We start from the raw sequence: 13,415 nt of genomic DNA, 5'->3' as shown, positions 1-13,415 counted from the left end.
CTCTGAACAGCACTTGTGCTTTACCTGTGAAAACCTTCTTTAAGCTTTTACTGATCCAGATGTTGTCCAGAGTCTTCGAGCCTTGAGGATTCTTGGTGCTGATGTTGGTAAAGGTGTGTGCGGGGACCAGGTGGTGGAATTTTTCTTTCCTCAAGATATCATAGTCACTGCTGTCTGGTCCCTGGCCGAAATCTCCTAAAACTATCACCTCTTTTTCGCCTGGAAGTGGAAGAAAGAAATTCAGGAATGTAAGAGGTGGTGGGAAGTCAACACAACACTGACCACAACTCATTTAAGTAGGATCGTGACTCTCTGAATTGACTCTCCAGGGTTAGGACTGTGGCACGGTTCTTATTCTCCCAATTTTTCCAAATTCCTTGTGCAAAAAAAACCCCCCAAAACTTTAGGAGTAGGTTAGTGACACATTTGGAAATGGGGGGCAATGTGATAAGAGAGATCACCTCTGTTCCGGATCATGGGTTCCAAGTCTCATAGCACAAAAAGCCCTGAGGGTCTTGCCCAGATATTTAACAAAGGCTCAACAAACATTTATTGAGCACAGAGGGAAGACCGGGTGAAGACACAGGGAGAGGGAGAGGACGGCCATCTACAAGCCAAGGTGAAGCCTCAGGAGAAACCAACCCTGCCAGCAGCTTGATCATGGACTTTCCAGCCTCCAGAACTGTGCAAAAATAAACGTCTGTTGTTTAAGCCACCCAGCCTGTGGTATTTTGTTAGGGCAGCCCTAGCACACTAACACAGGGCCAAAGTGGAAAGCTTTTCTCTTTAAGTATTTTCAACATTTCTCTCATAGTTTGATTTACTAGAGTAAGTGGGATAGTTATGAAGTATTTTCCAAAGTGAGGAGACACTCAGAAAGGACAGTGGGATTCCCTGGGATTCCCGTCACTTCCTGTCTCGAGATTCCCTTCCGGGGAGCCACGTTATCACAGGGAGTGGCGTTTCTGTTGCACCTTGTAAGGAAAGCTTTAAGCAAAGCAATTAATAAACTAGGGCAAAATGCATCCGAGACACTCAGCAAAATTTTCCTGGACACGAATATGTTGCAATAACAATGGCTAAAGAAATCTAAAGTGAAACAACACAAGCCACCAGCAGAGGGCACTCGCGCACCGCACATGACGCCCTCCTCCAGGGGGCGTGACGGACAGCAGAGGACGGGAGCAAGGGCTTCCTGCTGCCATTGTGTGACCAACAGAGAGGTAACTGTACCCCTCAAGCTAGATCGTAACAACCTTGGCACCCAAAGCAGGGCGAGCCCAACCAAGCTGTCTTGAGAAATCAGTGCCAACTTCCAATAGGAAAGCCAACTTGAGAATAATACAAGTAACAACTCATACGTGGCCAGTGTTAATGACCCTCCACTGAGCCCTCACCGTGTGCCGGGCCCTCTTGCAGGTAAGAAGCTGAGGCTCTGAGAGGTGGAAGGGCTTGCCCAAAGTCACCGAGCTAGCCCTCAAATCCAGGGCTCTTTACAAAGAGCTAGGATGGAAAAGCCCCACACATCTGGAACAGAGCCTGCTGCCGGGCAGACGAGCGATCAACACGCAGGAGGGAAATGGTGAACGAAGCACGAAGAAAACCGCAGAATTAAGGTGCACTGTATTTTTGAAAAGGAACGAAGAGAAAGATGCTACCTTTATTGAATATCAAGGAAAACTGAAGTTAGGAAAGACTGAGGCAGAAGGTCCCCCATATAATGAGAGAGGTTTTCATTGGGATGCAGACCTGAAAAATTCGGGCCAAAAAAAGACAATTCTGAAACCAGGAGAGATGCTGGTGTCCTGGGTCAATAAACCCAGCTCTGTGTAACTTCAGGAATGAAAATAACGGCTCTTTTTGAACTGGCAGGTCCAGTTTCTTACAACTCACCTTCTTTTGGTTAAAGCGGTTTGATAATGACATCGAGACAGTGCTTGCCTCTAAGAATCCACAGATGTGCAGGCGCCTGATCTCTCCCAGGGAGCTGTGCGCCAGGGTGGGCTCTTGAGTCATTCTCTTAGTTTCCAGGAGTGAAGGGAGAATGCCTGGGGCTGACTTCCTCAGAGACCCTAGATTTACAAAATGCCAGCGACAATAGCAGGAGCCAGTCCTCAGTGGAAGAAGGTCCTACCCAGATGTCAAGCATGACTTTGCCCTGTTTCACTCTTGCTGAGTTCACAGAACAGGCCCCGTGGGGTCTGAAAGAAGAAAATTCCATCCGAGGGTGGGCACTCCAACCCCCAGCCCCTGCTGACTTCAACCTGAGTGCACATTCCAGACAAAGGCAGAAAGGCCCAGAGTTTGCTAATCAAATCGGCTCTGCTTACTCTGATAGAAAGAAGCCTGTGGAATAAAGGCTTAGTCTCTGTTTCAGCTGAGCCACCTCTGCTCATCGATTTACCCTTGTTGCCCCTTGGGCAGGCTGCAGCACTTCCTGAATCCTCGGCTCTGCCATGTCACTAGTTAACAGCAAACTGGATGTTAGCTACAAGCAGGGGGACACGGGGACATGAGTCACTGTCCTTACATGGACATGTCGAGGCCTAGCCAGGCTGTGGGTCAACAGTCCCCTGGCAACTTGGAACAATACCCTGCCCAGGTTTTCTGACAAAAACGTGATCCCTGCCCGGATATCAGAAAAAACAGTGAGGGCCTAAGGTTATCAGAGAAGTTAGGAACTGGCATCTTTCCTTTCTGCTTCCGTGTAAAGAAAAGGAAAAGCTTGAGATCAAGAACAATAGAAATGTCCACAGATTTAAAAGCTATCAAGTCATCCTTTTTAATAGGTTAGAAAGTAGCTGTAGGTGAACAATTTCCCACATAGCTGCTCCTTGGATGAAGTATCTCAACTTAAACATCTTTCTGACTTTTTTTTTAGCCCAAAGACTCATAATTTAAGGAGAACGCTGGTCACAGCACATCCTGGTTCGAGATGTAAGCTGCCTATCAGTGTTCATAACAGCATTATTTACAACAGCCAAAAGATGGAAAGAGCCCAAGTGTCCACTGACCGATGAATGGAATAGTCTTTGGCCCTGAAAAGAATTCTGACATATGCTACAAGCCATGAAGACATAATGTCAGTGAAATAAACCAGCCATAAAAGGACAAATATTTTAAGATTCCACTGACATGAGATACCTAGAGCGGTCAGGTTCATAGAAAACAGAAGGTAGAAGGGTGGCTGTCAGGGTCTGGGAGGAAAGGGAGAATGGGGAGTTCGTGTTTAATGGGTACAGAGTTTCAGTTTGGGGAGATAAAAAAGTTCTACAGATGGATGGTGGTGATGGTTATAAAACAATGTCAAGGCACTTAATACCACTGACTCATACACTTAAAAACGGTTAAGATGGTAAATTTCATGTTACGTATATTTTACCATGATAAAAATCTTTTCAAACTGTAAATGTGTAGTTTGACTGAGTTATTTTTGTAGCCAAATCTTCATAAATCACCTTTTGGGGGGGTGCCAGTTCAACAAGGGAAAACAAGGCTTAGCGAGCGAGGAAATATTGGTGAAGACTCTAGAATATGGGAGAGAACTGCAGGCCTCCGGCTATGAACCCTCACCTGGAGAAACTCAGTGCTCTGAAAAGCCAAGCCAAACGGAGCACATCCCAGTCTTTACAGCCGTGTCAACTTTTCCTTCTGGTAAACCGCGCACAGAAAACCTTCTGTGTTACTGGGGGCAGGAGCCTGGAAAGCAGAGTGCCCCAACTTTTTCTGAAGTTCTGTTCCTTTCAATGTTCTCTTAATCCCTCTGGCATTTTTGTGAGTCAACGCATGTCCGCATGTCCGCTGAGCCCCTGCTATGTGCTGGGTCCTCCCTCAGACGGTTACCATGCCCCTGGGCACCCTGTGAGGTTAGCACTGCCAGCCCCCATCAGATGGGGCTTGAAGGGTGGTGACTTGCCGGATGTCCTACAGCTGTCCTACAGCTGAAAGAGCTAAGATTAAAATACAGCTTTTCTGTCAGCTTCAGGGCTCCTTGAACAAGGTCGGCATCCCACCAGGGAGAAAAATTCAACTTCCGGCTCGTCAGGACTTTCCTGCTCCCCTTGTCACCCACTGTCTTTCACAAGAAGAGCAGGTGCAGATCTGCAGGAAGGACCACCACGGGGGCACACCCGGGGCAGCGGAGCCCACGATGGGTGTCACGGGGGAGGGTATCATCACTTAGTTTTTTCCCCCCTAATCCTTTCCAACAAAGACAGGCTGAAGAGCCACAAAGCCAACACCGTGGAACCCGCACGCTAGACCCACAGAGACAAAGCTGTCAGCATGCACGGGGCAGCCGGGCTCCCCAGGATGCAGGCGGTGTGGTGGTTTCCCATGCATTACTCAGTATGCATCGCCGCCCACAGGACGGCCAGCCTAAGGGAGGGGAGAGATGCTCCGAAGAGGTGACCCCCGCCTGCCCTGCAGAAGTGGGGGCTGCTGGCCCAGCCGCAGAGAAAGACAGTTTCCTACCTTTCAGGGTTTCCTGCAAGGTCTGCACGAAGCTAGCCCAGCAGTGGCTGTCACTGTGACTCTTGCTTGGGTTCTCACCCCCTGGGAGGGTCAGGGCTGCCAGGTGAAGGTTCACCAGGGTCAAGTCATGACTTCCCACCTGGGCAACAGGAAACAAAGCATCAGGGACAGGTGAAGATGTTCTTACTGCCTGTACCTGTTACCTCCGCCCCATGAATAGCTTCCTGCACAACACTGACAATGGGAAACGCACACAAGGCCAGCTCCCCCTGGAGAGAAGGCAAGGCGGCCACCGGAAGAGTTTTCTGAGGCCCCTGCAGGACTGAGACCTGTCTTGTCCTATTGGTGTACCCCTTACATTTCACCCCCTACTCCTCCTTAGGGCCTGGAAAATTGGGCACATCTAGAAATGTCAAATTTTTGTTGCTTTTTTCCTTCTGAGCAGCTATGAGAGAGGGAGAGGTGGCTCTAGCAGCTGGTTAGCAGCTTTGTTAACAAAGACCTGGGGCTCTTACCCACGGGGCCAGCCCGCCACCCCCTGCCAGGACCTGCTGCCGGGCCCTACGTCCTTCCTCCCCCCCCCCCCCCGCCCCCCCCCGCCATGTGTTCTCTTCCCTCCAGAGACCACTGCGCCCTGAGGCTTACTTTCACCTGATTTCAAACATGTGAAGAACGAAAGCTGCCCGAACCCTGGAGGCACACGGGCTATGCCCATCCTGTGTCCCCAGGGCAGGTGAGGAAGGGCAAAGTCGGAGTCGGTCTCCCAAGCACTGCAGCACTGCTCAGCTGCTCTGGGTTTGGCAACCCCGCCCTTCTGTTTGTCATGGCAACAAACACCAAACCCTACCAGGAAGGTGGAGGTGCAGAGGGAGCCCCCGGGAAGTGGAGGCTACCAGTTTCGTTTTACAGATGTGACCCCAGTTTGCCATCGCCAGTGCCGAGCCGGGAGAGCTCCCTCTGCAGCTGTGGCTCTGACCCCGGGGGAACCACCGTAAGGCCGTGGGCGGGGAAAACCTGCCTGGAGAGCGAAGCCACATCTCTGTCCCTACAACTTGCCTGGCCTAGGATGAGACACAAAGTAGAGGAGGCTACGTGCCTGTCTAGGGGATCGCTTCATTTAGAGGATTTGGGCAATTCGTGATCTGACAGCATTTCTCATTGGCCGTTAAAAACAGCCCGCCCCCTAGAGACACTGGCTGGTTCTTCCTGTTGCCTTGTTTGGCCAAAGCCAGTACCGTCACCTTACATAGAAAAGGGACCCAGGGCTGAGGTGATACCTAGCTGATTTATGCGTCAGTACCATAAGCACAGCACGCAGACACCCCCGGGCGTGTGTGTGCACACGGAACACCAGCATCTCTGCAACCACGGGTGCGAGGCGGGATGAGCTTGGGCTAGACCTCCACCAGAGCCACCACAGCCCCCAGCATATGGGCTGCCCCAGCCCCGTGCCACCAGGGAGAGACTGTGCTGAGGTGTGGGGCAACTCTCAGGCTCCAGAACTGCTCTGGAGCATACAGAAAGGGGGTGTCCCAGACACCCTGCAGGCGGCTTGCTGGGGACCACTCTTGCCTGACCCTGTCACTTCACGGGGTTAAGGCCAACTGCTGACTTGGTGATCTGTTTTGGCTGCTGCCTTCTCCTCCTTCCTGCTGCCCAGCTTCTGACTGTTTGCTGTGCCTTAATACCTCCCAGAGGCGTCCAGGGCAATCGAAGAGGCAGCTCAGATCAGTCTCCTTGCTGCTCCCGGCTCTGGTGAGACAGGGCTCATCTGGAGGTGTCAGTTACAGGGCTGCCCTCACCCCACCGCCCAGAAGCTCCTTCTGAGCCCCTTCCAAACCCAGATGACTTCTCGAGGGTCCCCCGTCTCCCTGGTAAGGGAAGGGGGGTCCTCAGAGCAGTTCTGCTGCCCTCTAATCCAGCAATTCCCAAAGGCCCAGCATCCTTAACCAGCGCAGGGAGAACGGAAGAAGCACCGGAGGTGCTTTTGAAAACCGGACATTCTGTGTGTCTGGGGCAGGGTCCAGGAAACCCTGATTTTGAGAAAATCTCCCCAGGTGATTCTGCTGTTTATCAGGTTTGAAAGGCAGCCACCTGATCTCCTTCCTGCCCAGATGTCAAAGCTACCAAAGCTATAGTCCCCCCAAATCCCTTTCATTCCTGCTCTGGACAAGTTCCCAGCCGAGGGAACCCCAAGAGTGCCTGCTGACCCAGCCCTGAGAGAGAAGAAAACCAAAGCAAAAAGACGAGCTTCTCTGGCTCACAGTTCAAAAGGGGACTTTTTTTCCTTTTTAGAAGGAGTGGCCCTTCACGGCAACATGAGCAAGCGGTACCTTGAACCTCACGAGGTACGGGCTGGGGCCTGTGGGCTTCCCGTGCCCATTGCCAGGTGAGCTCTCCTGCCAGGTGGCATCTCTCAGTTCCACCCCGGCTGCGGTGTCCCACAGGAACCCTGCAAACCCAGCGCCCTGCGGGAGAAGACAAGGCGTTAGTGTGCAGAGGGGTCGGTCTGGCGGCGGGGCTCAGCCCCAAGCTGGGGAAGCGGCAGGTGAGGCCAGGAGGAGACGAGGGGGAAGCAGCAGGCTCTACACCGGGTCCTGGGGTTACTGCCCAAGGCCTGTTTCTGAGACAAAAGCACATCCAAAAGCCACGGCATCTTCCTCCCTGTGCCCCCACCAACTTTCCCAGACTGGCAATCTCAGGGAGTTTCACATACAGCCGGGGTGCCTGGGCTCTTCTTTTGGGGGGATTGGGGGCGGCTCAGACTAGGCATGGTGTTATGTTTTTAATCATCGCCTCCCATGAGGTAGCCACTCACACGCCCATCTGTCAGATGAAGACTCAGCTGCTCAGAGAGGTTAAGTAACTCCCCTGAAACCCCACAGCTGGTAAATGGCAATGCTGAGGGTCAAGTATAAGGCTCCAAGGGGTGGTTTTGCTTACTGATTAGTTGCTGCTTATAACAACTGGGGCCTGGCACCGAGCAGAAGCTCAATAAATATTTGCTGGATGAAGAGAGGTCAGGGCTAACAGTCCCAGTGGTTTAGAACTGGTCAAAGGCCCTCCTCAGGCTTACGGGGCTGCACACAGGGGTCTGAAGCCCCGGTGCAGGGCACTGAGAAGGCCGGTGAGCGGGGCAGATGGATGGGGGTGGTGTCGGCAGGGTCAAGGGCCTGGGGCTAAATAAACCCCTGCTACCTCTGGCCATCAGAGGGGCCGCTCTGAACCTGCCGGCTTCGTGCTGCTGTCACCGGGTGCCTTGTGGAAAGAGAAAAGATCCCCCTGCCCCGATCCCAGCTGCTGGAGGCTCTGCTGCCCGGGTGGGAACAGCAGCGTCATCCGAGGGGCCGGCGATGCTCCTGTGAAAGAAGTGACTCTGCACATCCTGAGTGGCCTCTGCTGAGTCCCCAGGTTCAGCTCAGGTCCCAGCCACACGTGTGCTGAAGAGGGGGGAAGGAAGGAACAGTGTCCTGCGTGCCGTGCATGTTTCTATTTTTAAATGATTGACTTGCCCACCCACTGGAACCGGTGCTAGTTTAAGAATGAGAAGACCTGGGTCTCATCCCCTCGAATCACTTAGCCCTGGGACCTCGGGGGAGCCACTCTGTTTTTCTAAACCTGTTTCCCTCAGGCGTAAAGTGAGGGAAATGTATCTGCCCTGTTGGCTTCAGGGGGCTGTCCCCCCATTTACTGTTTCCCAAGCAGTGGTGCCAGAGTCACCTCCCTAAAGCACTGCTCAGGTCCCCTTCTGCTTAAAAACCTTCAGTGGCTCCGCTGCCCACTGCCCTCTGGGCCCTCCGGGTGGGCACCTCCCTGCTCAGTGCTGCCTTTCATGCCTGTTCACCTATGTTCCCAGCAAGACTGGGCCTTTCTGGCCTCACAAGGCTGTGCATGCTGCTCTTTCCACTGCTGGTTCCTTATACCCTCGGCAACAACTGGCTAGACTGTACCAGCGGCAGCCTGCGACGGGTACCAGCTCCCAGTACACCTGCCTGCCGCCTCATGTGTACCCTGCCAGGCGCTGGCTTACGTCTGTTAATCAAGCATTCAGTGCACATTATCTTTTAAAATCCTAGAGCCACCCTGTGAGTTGAGGGAGGGGCTGCTGCTCCCATTTTACAGATGAAGGAATTGAGGCTGAGAGATCTGAGTGGCAGCCACACGCTGTTCTCCAATGGCCTTGACACCTGACCTGGAGTAGGGTTACCTGGCCTGTCCCTCCAACAGGCTCCATCAGGCTCAGTCGAGCCCCTGGGCAGGGCTGGGTCACTGGGTCTATTTTTCTCACCGTGAATATCTGGCATATAACATAGTGCCTGGCACATAGTAACCTTTTTAACGATTTGCTGAACAGATGAAAAAAGAGTGTTAAATGGACAGTAAGAGCCCTGTGAACCTACATATTTGTGTAAAGTGCTATTAAAAAGAAAGCAAAGTGGTATTAGTACTATTTCTACGTGGACTGAGAAGGGACGGCTATGGGCTGGAGTGATAAAGACCAGATACCTTCCAATTTGGCTGTATTTCCAGCCTCATTGTGAATGTACGCTGGCTGTTACCTGCAGTAACCACTTACACCCCAAAACCCAGAGAAGTAAGACTTACATCACACTTTAAAGTAGTAGCTAAAAAGAGCTTACTGTCAAGAAGCGACTGGATAGTTTTAATCCAGTAAACATTTATAATTTAAAAGCCCCAAATCTCAAATATCACTCAGATGAGTACAATTTATGTGTGTTTATAAGCATATTAGGTATCCTAGAGATAAAAAATATAACATCTGCATTTATGGGAAAATTATGTAATGATATAATCCACTCATAATTAACTATCAGGAGTCTTTTTTTAAAAATCTAAAACTCCACTGATATTGAATATTTCAAGTGAGTAAAAACTGGTCTTGAATATCATAGGTAGGAGTGAAAATGTATACATACAGAGATTTACCCAAACCCATATGGGCAGTACTAATGAAAGAAAATTCAAAATTAAAATCTGCTGAAATTTTCCACAGAGCATTTCCATATGCACAATTCCTACCACTGAAAGCAAACACTTCACGTATGAATTAAGTGAATCTGAAGTTTTCAGTCAATGAACAATGGGCTCTCCACAAACTTGGCAGAAGCTAGAACTGTGGAGAAGGGATTAGGAGCACAAAGGACAGAAATGCCCCATTTGCTGCCTTGGCTCCAGACAGGATTTCTCCTTTCCTCCCAACACCCAAACTCCCATTTCCGAATGGGCGGCAGTCCATTCCTGATCCAAACAGGAAACGAGAACCAGGGCATTTTGAAACAAATGGCCAAGAGCTAAAAAATGGGCAGAAATACAAAATTACATCAACGATGTTGGCAAAGGAAAATGATTTTAAATGTCTGTGATCAGGGGAAAAGAAAATGGAAAGAAAACCCCAGTTCTGCAGATGAGGGTACCTTCTGGAGCTGAGTCGAGGGCTTCTCCGAAACAACGGCCTTCCAGCATCCTCGGGGCCCCTTCCACTTGCGGATGTTGGGCAGGATTGGCTGGTTTAACTCCATACAGAACTGTAAAGACAGAGCACAAGTCAGTATGTGTTCCCGCCTAAAGCCGTTCCCGCTGCAGGCAGCCCGAGGAGCCCGAAAATGTGTGATCCTGACTCATCAGCCTGATTCAGACACTTGTCAGACTTCATCCCTGTGTTCTCAAAAACCAGGGTTTGCGAAGACCTGGATGGCAAAACAAGTGCCACAAATTAAAAAGCAAACTGTCTACCTGTGAAATACGTAATTATCACTGGGGGACTCTTAGCTCACAGCAATCGATTCTCTTTGTAGCATTTTACCACAAATAGTTCAAAACAAGTTGTCAGAATCCTTTTAATCCCTGCAAAACCAGTGGTTAAGGTCCCAGGAGGGTCTAGATAGGTATCAAATGAAGAGGAAAAAAGATGAATACATGGTGTTTTGTCTTCCCACCGCTTATTTTAGAGGCGCAAAAACTGACCCCCAGAATGTAGTCCATAGTGAAATAACTTTGTATGGTGACAAATGGTAACTAGACTTAATGTAGTGGTTATTTCATAAGGTATAAAAATGTCAAATCACTATGTTGTATATCTGAGACTAATACAATATTGTAAGTCAATTATACTTCAATTAAAAAAACACCAACTGGGGCTTCCCTGGTGGCGCAGTGGTTGAGAATCCGCCTGCCGATGCAGGGGACACGGGTTCGAGCCCTGGTCCGGGAAGATCTCATATGCCACGGAGCAACTGGGCCCGTGAGCCACAACTACTGAGCCTGCGCGTCTGGAGCCTGTGCTCCGCAACAAGAGAGGCCGCGATAGTGAGAGGCCTGCGCACCGCGATGAAGAGTGGCCCCCACTTGCCACAACTAGAGAAAGCCCTCGCACAGAAACAAAGACCCAACACAGCCAAAAATAAATAAATAAAAATGTAAACAAACAAACAAACAAAAAAAAACACCAACTGACCCCCCTCTTCACCGTGCACCACTATATTGTTCACCTTGGTTTTCCTCTGAGAAGAAAGCCCTCCTGTTGTGGATGGTTACTACGCCCCATGTGTGTTTGTAGGGTGAGCTTCTTTTTGTTTGTGTTCCACCAATACAGTACCGTAAGGCGACTTTATCATCAAGGCAAAATAAAACTGCACAGACAAAGTAAAATGAGGAGTTGAAAAACTACGGGCTTCAGAATATGTGGACCAGTTCCTCTAACTCATGACTCAAACACAACCCCATCTCTTAGGGTTGGTTCTTTTGAGGCGACCCCAGAATTTGTCAGATTTGGGCTCATCTCATTTGAGATCCTCTGACAGCCCCTTCCCGGTGACACCCTCCTGTCCCTTTGCTTCATGACCTTGGACCACCCCACTCATCTCTTTCTCTGCCCGGCCCTACAAGCCAATCTCTTGGCTCCCTTCTGGAGGCATCACTGCTATCTCTTTAATCAGCTGCCCTGGACTAATCTCACTCAGCCCCACAGCTTCAGCTTATACGTCTATCCCAAAGGCCCCCACATCTGTACCTGCAGCTCAGATTCCTCGCTTGAGTTTTGAATTGTATTTCAACTTCCTTTTTAACATTCCCATCTGAAGGTTTCCACAGAAGCACACACCCAGCAGGTCCCAAAGGAACATGCCGTTCCCCTCCCCCCCGCCCATCTCAGTTCCTGGCATTTGCATCCTTCCAGCTGCTCTGCCTCTTCCCTCTCCTCCCACTTGCCAGCGCTCACCAGGCCCCATCTTGCGTCACGTGCGTCTGCAGTGCCCTCTTTCTGTTCTCCAGCACCACTGTTGTGGCCTGTTTCAGAACCCATCTTCTCTCACCTGGGTCACTGGCGTAGCTTGTAGAGGCCTCCCTGCCTCTCTGTCATTCGATCACCCTACCATCCGTCTACTGGGTAACCTGTGATGGTTATGCTGACGCACCACCCCTGTGGTTCTCAAAGTGTTGTCTGGGGCCCAGGAACAACAGCATTACCTGGGAACTTGTTAGAAATTCTCTGGCCCCATCCTAGACCTACTGTATCGGAAACTCTAGGGTGAGTCCCGGCGACCTGTGTTTTAACAAGCCCTCCAGGTGATTCTGATGCCTGCTAAGGTCTGAGACCCACTGCAGCTGCCACATCCTCCCTAAGCATCCGCCCAGATTTAGGTGGTGCTGTGGGCAGACAGCCGTCAGCTGGCAGCCCCCTCTGGGAATGCCTCAGCTGCAGACAGCTGCACTCGTGCCCTTCCTGGGAGGCTCACATCCAATGGCTGAGAGATGCCAGGGTCTAAGGGTCTGTTCTTTGCTCTCCCATTGCTCATGCTGTAAGAGGGAAGACGAGGCATAAGCAAGTACTCAGCCAGTCATTGCCATAGTGACAAGCGCTATGGAGAAAATGAGACCAGGCAAGGATGGAGCCTGCTGGGAGGGCTTCTCTAGATGGTTGCTGTTCTAGGAGTCATGCTGCTCTTACAGTTACGTGTTTACGTGTCTACCTCTCCCCAGCGGTGGACACCATAAGGGCAGGGACTGTCCCCAAGTCACCTTTATAAAGCCCACCTGGCACAGAGCATGGTGCCCAGTGACGCTCTGCTGGTGAACCAGGAAACTCCAAGGAAGACCACAGTCCTCAAATCCGTGTATGATGAACAAAAGGAGGAATTTCTTCTTGAAGCTAATTATTTAAATAATTGCCTCAATTTTAACCTGACTTTGAGTTTGCCTGGGAAGTGTTCTCTCTGGGATTTGGTCATCAGTGACTTTTATCCATTCCTCTTTCAACACTGCCACGGACAGTGTTACTCCCGATGGGGGGCTTTTGCCTCGGATGAATCCCCATGGCCAGATGGTCCTGGCTGGTAGCCATCCTCGGGTAGGAAATGAAGCACTTTGGAAAATGCTGGTGGAATTTATCGACTCTAACTTTAGGGATCCAGCAGGAAATGTACTTCCAGAGGGTCCAATTTCCTGCCAGGGAATCATTTATGTGCTGAGTGCTCATTAGAGCTGAATCCAAGAATCATTAGAAAGGAGAGCAGCTCTCCACTGCCCATCTGGTGCCTCATTGCTCTCCACGCAGGGGGTCCCGAACCTGGCTGCTCGCCTGAATCTCTGAGGATGCACCCTGGGAAGCTCTAGTTTTAAAAAGCCCCCGAGGTGATTAGCCAACCAGCTACATTGGAGAGCCCGGGCTTCTGGGGTCACGCTGTGCTGGGAAGAGTGATCTGCAGGCAGCCAGAAAGCTCATCTCTCCTGACCCTCACAGGACCTTCAGACACCTGAAGACAGGTGAATCTCCCATTCACGCCCCAAACGCCAGCCCAGCTTAAACATTCCCACTGCTGGCAATGCCACTTTGATGGGAGGGGTCAGAACTTTGAGGAGGTGGCACAGGCTGACACTACTTTCCATGCACACCGCTCTCAAAGATGTGCCAGTTAGTCCAAGTG

At 50.8% G+C, this 13,415-nt stretch overlaps 1 protein-coding gene across 1 annotated transcript in view; it reads right to left on the bottom strand.

The window, feature by feature from the left end:
- The window catches only part of EEPD1 (endonuclease/exonuclease/phosphatase family domain containing 1), a 115,049-nt gene that overhangs the window by 2,391 nt on the left and 99,243 nt on the right, over window positions 1-13,415 (bottom strand). The window contains exons 4-7 of the mRNA XM_061197916.1: window positions 9,909-10,019; window positions 6,807-6,941; window positions 4,474-4,612; window positions 25-219 (exon numbers count right to left, since the gene is read on the bottom strand). Coding sequence (XP_061053899.1) covers window positions 25-219; window positions 4,474-4,612; window positions 6,807-6,941; window positions 9,909-10,019 — 580 coding nt within the window. The remainder of the gene's footprint in view (window positions 1-24; window positions 220-4,473; window positions 4,613-6,806; window positions 6,942-9,908; window positions 10,020-13,415) is intronic.

Source organism: Eubalaena glacialis, chromosome 8 (assembly GCF_028564815.1).
Source record: "Eubalaena glacialis isolate mEubGla1 chromosome 8, mEubGla1.1.hap2.+ XY, whole genome shotgun sequence".
Classification (NCBI taxonomy): domain Eukaryota; kingdom Metazoa; phylum Chordata; class Mammalia; order Artiodactyla; family Balaenidae; genus Eubalaena; species Eubalaena glacialis.
Note: the sequence above shows the minus strand (reverse complement) of the source record. Positions and strands in the feature narration are given on the sequence as shown.